This window comes from Chrysochloris asiatica, unplaced genomic scaffold, assembly GCF_000296735.1.
Source record: "Chrysochloris asiatica unplaced genomic scaffold, ChrAsi1.0 scaffold00105, whole genome shotgun sequence".
Classification (NCBI taxonomy): domain Eukaryota; kingdom Metazoa; phylum Chordata; class Mammalia; order Afrosoricida; family Chrysochloridae; genus Chrysochloris; species Chrysochloris asiatica.
Genome location: NW_006408623.1, coordinates 8654712 through 8661652, shown reverse-complemented (window position 1 = coordinate 8661652; position 6941 = coordinate 8654712). Strand labels below are relative to the sequence as shown.

The 6941-nt window shown below is 44.3% G+C and overlaps 1 protein-coding gene across 1 annotated transcript in view; it reads left to right on the top strand.

Moving 5' to 3' along the window:
• TCERG1L (transcription elongation regulator 1-like) overlaps nt 1–6663 on the top strand; it is a 249504-nt gene extending 242841 nt beyond the window's left edge. Inside the window, exons 13-14 of the mRNA XM_006867479.1 lie at nt 3164–3282; nt 6507–6663. Coding sequence (XP_006867541.1) covers nt 3164–3282; nt 6507–6663 — 276 coding nt within the window. The remainder of the gene's footprint in view (nt 1–3163; nt 3283–6506) is intronic.
• The last annotated feature ends 278 nt before the right edge of the window (nt 6664–6941 follow it).

Sequence of the window (6941 nt, the reverse complement as noted above, 5' to 3'; positions counted from 1 at the left end):
ATATATATCTGTCACACAAGAATGCTGCAGACTGTAATAATAAGTAATATTTCCCCCTTTTCTTTCAATATTCAAAATCAAGACGTTAGACTATTGAAACAGATAGTAGGAGGCCCATTTGTTTACGTGACCAGGTTGTCTTGCATCATAGTTAAAATCTACAGACTGGTTGATGACTGATAACAAACAGAATGTATAAAGATTGTCACTGACATTGGGAGCAGACCCAACCCTCAATGATTCCTCCGTTTATAAGTGGCTCTCTCTAGGCACTCTCGTATCATGTCTAATTCGGTTTCAGTAATGGCAAATACTAAGTGGATAACAAAATGCTGCTCACCTCCCAAAGAGCCAGCTGCACAATGATATTGACATTCTCCCTCCTCTTAGCTGCTGACTTAGAGCCCGTTAGCTCTGTCAAAGGAAATTTGAGAAGACCAGTTTCTCACTTGGTCTTGCATGAATTCCTATGTGATCCTACAGTCACAGTTGTGTCCAGGCTAGGACACAAGAAGACCAACATGCTCTATTAGATGACCTATGACTTTTGGGTGTCATATGGACATGGCAGCCCCACCAAGGTACATCTGAGGCAGCAGAGTGGACAGGCATGGTCAGAGGGATCAGATGCCTGGGCAGAACCGTCCCACATTCATCTGACTGTGTCCCTGAAGATAAATGTCAAACGGTATCATCAACTTCCACCCTCACCACTGTTCAGGGAAAGTCTCCAAACATCCCTTCAAATCCCCTCTGTCTTAACCTATCACAGCATGGGTCCAAGAAGGGACCCACCTTCACCTCCAGTTGGCTACAAGTTGACTCGGACAAATGACAACCCCACGTGTGTCAGAGTAGAACTGTCCTCCAGAGGGTTTCCATTGGACTGTCTTCCCAGGCATGTCTGCATGTCAAGCTGGAACTCCAGTTTTAGATTAACAGCCAAGGACATCAACTATTTGTACCAGGTCCTTGTAAGAAAAGCCCAATCTGAACCCAAGGGGGAAGGCTGCAGCTTAGGTAAGGAGCGTTACTGAAGCTCAGTGGATAGAAGCAGCAAGAGTTGGGCCCTACTAATTAAAAAAAAAAAAAAAATGTAGGATAAGCACTGGAATACTAACCACAAGGACGGTGATTCAAACTCATTAGTTGTTCCTAGGAAACCCTATATAGGGTCACTATGACTCAGAACCAACTGTGGCACTTAACAAAACAATAACAACATTAAGCAAAATAAAAAATAAAATAAAATAAAGCACAGCCCTGTTAATGCATAAATGGAGCCAGCAAGTTCTTAACCTGGGAGTCTCTGTGAGACTATCCCATAATATGTTCATAGGGAAAGCTGAAACTAACAGTGCCCACAGTGCAGCCATTCCTCGACCAGGAAATGAGGGCGCTTAAATACAAAGTAGGCACTCCGAGGTGTTAATCAGACCTGTTTCTATGGGAACAACTCGTATTTCTTTGGATTAAATCATGAGATCATGCCCGGTGGTACCCTTTTACAAAGTCAAGTCATGTCCCACTATGGAGAAAGCCAGTTTAGTTTGTTACACAGGAAAATAACAACAACAAGCTATTGCATTCAATTATGATTTCACAGAAAAAGCAGCAGCCAAAGGGAAAGAGAAAAATATGATTAAATGGACACATGACCAAGGTACGAGTATAAGAAGATCTTCCCTGAGAGCGCTGGACCCACAGCGAGGAGGATTTCCATCAAGGTTTAAAATTAATAGAGCAAAACTCTGAGTAATGGTGGCACCACCAGCTTTGATTTGGATAATAACCCTGCACTCACCTCTTTTATGAGTTTAAATTATAAGACAACCTGAAAACTTGCATTAGTACTTGCCTTGAAGGTGAAAAAAGCCCATCACACTCTTACTTAAATATACACACACACATGCTCTAAATGTAAGTCATCTTCGTTACTGTTTCATTACACTGCTGGGTCTTCGGGAGGTGAGTAGCACTTTGTTACCCGGTAAACAGTTGCCATTATTGAAACCGAGTTAGACATGATACAAGAGCACCCAGAGAGAGCCACTTATAAATTATGGCAGCTTGGGTCTGCTCCCATCTGCATCTACTTGGTGGGGAGGTCAGAGATGAGCAGATTCCATGGTGGTCCAGGCCACCTTCCAATACCTCTGCCATGGCTACTGGTCGGGTTGGTGCTGAAAAATCGACTTCACAGGATCATGAGTGGAACACTGGTTGCATGTATTTAACACGATCTCCAGTTTTCTTTTCCATGTTGTTGAAGTTGGAGAGCTGGAGGGTAGAAACGTCCACCTTGAGTTAATAATCTACAAGGAAGAGGTGTCCTCACACCAGGGCAATGGGCACTTCTGAGTTGACAGGGAGGAGAATCACTTCAGGAATTATGACAAAGGGATATTGTTACTGAAATTCCTTGGGGTTCTTGAACGGGTTTATTCACCAGAAAATCCACACAGACTCTACGCTAAGGAATAGGGCTGGCTTTCAGATACACCTCATTTTAAATGGGGGAGATGTCTGTGGAACGAGGACAGCCTCGTTCAGTCACTTCCACATTGAGGGTCCCCAGGAGCTTCGGTGAGCCATTCTCAGTGAAGCATAATCTTGTGTGCTTGAGCCCTTGACAATGGGTCAGGTCCCCATGGCTTCCATGGATAAGAGCATGAGCGGATTCAGAGATGTTCGATTTAGTTCCTTTTCACAATCTGAAGTCATTCTTGAGAACCCAATAGCAATGACATTGCCCTAGGAAGAGAGCGGAGCCCTTAAGATTGGCGTAGGCTACTTGTATTGCTGGCAGCCTGGGAAAGCTGGTGAAGTGAGCTGCCAAGGTATGCTCGCCAAGGGTCCAAATGAGACCCCTGCAGCACTTCCAGCCAGGGTTTTCATCTGCTTCACACCCTACCAAGGGCTGCCAGCCCAAGCCTATATTTCCCAAGCCAGGTGGACCCGCTGTCTGCCCTTGGAGCATACCTGTATGGGAGAAACTTACCCAGACTTCCTGACTGAGACTATGTGAGCTAGCCATTGATGCTTCTGTGGTGGCACAAGCTTCATCTCTGCAATTGTCATGTCTCATACTGTGTTTGCAATGGAAGACTCCATTTCCAATGGGTCATTTTGTAATGCTTTTCTTTTGTGTGTGTCTTTTAAGATATTTGAGCAGTTTGTCAAGACAAGGATAAAAGAAGAATACAAGGAAAAGAAAAATAAATTGCTGCTAGCCAAAGAAGAATTCAAAAAACTTTTAGAGGAATCAAAAGTGTCACCCAGGTATGGAGGAAGAAATATGGCAGGTGGTTTGCGGGTATGGAATTTTACTCATTGCCAGAGAACTTGCAGAGTTTGTTTCTGCTCCATGATGTTGTTGTTGTTGTTATATCCTGTCAAGTCTGTTCCAACTCATAGTGACCTTGTGGGTCCCCTGCACAACACAACAAAAACCTGCCCGGTCCTCTGCTAGCCCCACAATTGTGAGCCCATTGCTGCTGCATCTGTGCCAATCCATCTCATTGGGGGTCTTCCTCTTTTTCATTGACCCTCTACTTTACCAAGCATAATGTCCTTCTCCAGGGACTGGCCCCTCCTGATAATATATCCAAAGTATGAGAGGTGAAGTCCTGCTTCTAAGTAACATTCTGACTGTGTTTCTCCCAACACAGATTTGTTTGTTTCTTCTGTCAGTCCATGTTACTTTCAATATTCTTCTCCAACACCAAAACTCAAATGCATCGATTCTGCTACGGTCTTCCTTATACACTGCCCATGCTACATGATGGAACCCCACATTCCACAGACATCTGAACTGTAATTTTTAAAAAACCTATCAGAGGAGAAGCCTGCTTTCTCCTTGTGTTGTTAACTTCTGGACTTCCAACACCCTCAAATGGTTGCTAGTTATTAAACAAATGCATCATCATCATTTCTATCCTGAAGATATCAATTTTCAAAATGGCACCATCTTTGACTTCTTGATCTAAATAGTGAATCAATAGCTAAATCCTCTGATTTTTGGGTTAATTCCTGATCCAATGATCAAGGAGTAAAATTGTGAAATGATCAGCAAACAATCACAGCAAAAGAAGCCCTATCCTTGGATCCTGAGCCTTTGGCCATAGTGTAACAAGACAGTTGTATAAACTAAGGCATTTGAAGATCATGATCTGTGTTGCTGAAACTTAACTAAAATAATAAGGTGAACTTTTCAGGAAATAAAACAAACTAATCAGGAAACAAGTGGTAGAAATTGGGAAAATGCTTGACTTTTATTTTTCTTAATAAGCTTTAATGGAATGTTTGTAAATAATGCAAACATACTACTTTTGGAATCATAAACCTATAACTCTTCTTAGTATAAACATGCTTTAAAGATATTTTCATATTAATTGTGATGTGAAATATTATTTTTAAATGGTCATTCATTGGTGCATTTTAATAGAGCATCATAAGCTTCCATATTTTGATCTTTAATCTCTTTGGTCAGTAATTTGGCCACTTATGGTTGGTTACATAGATGTCAACTATTTAAACGCAAGATCTTTTCTGAATGGGGAAGAGGTAGCATGAATGATCCCCATCGGGAAATGCTAATTTAAAAATCTAGAAGAACAAATGGTCAAACTCTTACTGAGTGTGATCTCTTATGGCTGAAGCAAGCCGTCATGACAGGTAGCCATGGTGTAGCACGGTCATTCATAGGATGCCTGGCTACAGGGTCACAGGATTTTAATTTTGCCCTTGCTTCTCAAAGACATATCTTTGCAGGAAGGTGGGGTAGCAGGGAGGGAGGATCAGTGGAAAAGAGGGGGGAGGACTGGAGGGAAGGAGAAAGGAAGGAAAGAAACGCAGAGTACTATGCTCTTCTTCAGAGCCTCCCCCAGTACCATGTGGCCAGGGGATCTCTGTGTTGGCTGAGGAATGGGCGGCTCTTCTTGCTCCAGGAAGGCAGTGGCCATAGTCTTCTCATGACTCTGTTCGTTTTCTAACAGCCTTGTCAGTATAAGCTTTGTGCTCACTTATATAAAATGATGAAGTTCTAGTCACTTAGTACTGGTGGGGTGCTATAGAATCGGCACTGGACTGTCAACTACAAGGTCAGAAGTTCAAACCCACTAGCTGCTCCTATACTGTGTCACTATGAGTTGCAACCAACTCAGTGGCACTTAACATTGCTAAATGTCCACAATGAAATATAAAAATATTGGAAAATAGAAATAGAGGGACTCATAAGAAATTTTTGGAGAAAATAATTTACACTGAACATGTTTACCATGTACTCTGGGAGCACACGCTCCTCCTGCTCAGCCTTGGGGCTCCCAAGGACGTGACTAGAGAGAACCAGAAACTTCTATCACTGCAATGATTATTTACGTCTGCACTCACCAGATATCTGGGGCCTGAACTCTCTGTGGCTGTCTCTAGTCCTGGCCTCAAGTTTATGCCCAAGACAGTGCTTGAAAAGATTCCGCTCATCATACAAAAGAGTGTTCACTCTTTCTGCTCAGAGCTGCCCAGCCATCTGAGAATGGCCTGGCTTGGCCTAATGCGAGTGTTCTTACAAGCAATTCTCTGGCCCAACAGTGATGGGTCCCTTCAATCAGTGAGTGCTGACTATGCACCCACATTGGTATGATGTTCAACACCGTCAGTGGCAAACAAGATCAAGGTGCTTCCACTCCAGTGAGGGAGAGGGAATGAGTTGAGCCAAGTTGTCCAATGAAGGATTAATAAGACTGCCACTGTGGTGGTCAGCACTGTGAAAGAGAAACCCAGATCTCTGAGATCAGGCCAGTTCAAACACGTAGTGCTGAGTATACATCACTGAGGAGGACATATGGGAAGGGTGCACCAGGCAGCGGGAAAAGCATATTCAAGGACTAGTTCAAGGCCAGATCATGATGATGAAGAAGAACTCTCTGGCTGGAACATGGGCGGGATGGGGAGCTGGGAGTTGGAGAAACTGCAGAGAAGGTGTTGACAAGGTCATCTCCAAAGGTGGACCATATCTAGAGGTGAGGGGGACCTGCAGGTGGGTCAGAACCCTGGTGGGACTCCAGTGGGAGTAACACACAACATGGGAGCCCGTGGGGGGACAGGTATCCATAACTACCATTTTTCACTGTACCCAATGGTCCATAGCATCATCTTTCACTGCACCCAATGGTCCATAGCGCCATCTTTCGCTGCACCCAATGGTCCATAGCACCATCTTTCACTGCACCCAATGGTCCATACTGTCATCTTTCACTGCACCCAGTGGTCCATAGCGCCATCTTTCACTGCACCCAGTGGTCCATAACGCCATCTTTCACTGCACCCAGTGGTCCATAGCGCCATCTTTCACTGCACCCAGTGGTCCATAGCGCCATCTTTAATTGCACCAGAGGTTTCTGTTGTGGAAGAACTCAGTGCATGTCACCCACTGCTGGTGGGCAATGTTCAAGGAAGCCAGGACTGCCTCTCAGGGAACGTGTCTGAGGTCCGTCCTTGTTTTTCAGGACCACATTCAAGGAGTTTGCTGAGAAGCATGGCCGGGATCAGAGGTTTCGACTTGTTCAGAAAAGGAAGGACCAGGAGCATTTTTTCAACCAGTTCATACAGATTCTTAAGAAACGGGACAAGGAGAACAGAGTGAGGCTACGGAAGATGAGATGAGTTTGTGGGAATGCAATAAGACACATGGGTCAGCGCCAAGAGTGGAGAGTGCCAGGGCAGAGGGGAGGACACACAGAGGATGAAGAGGTGGACCTGAGCAACAGCAGGGACCCAAGCACAACCACCTGGCCAGGCATCCTGCAGGCACTGCGGGCTTCGTTCTCAGAGGATTACTGTTTCATATTGAAGCTCTCTTTTTTGTACAATGTTCAGAGTTTGATGCGTTTCTAATTGCCATGATATGTCAGTCCCTTAATTGTTTTACTTATGCAAATCAC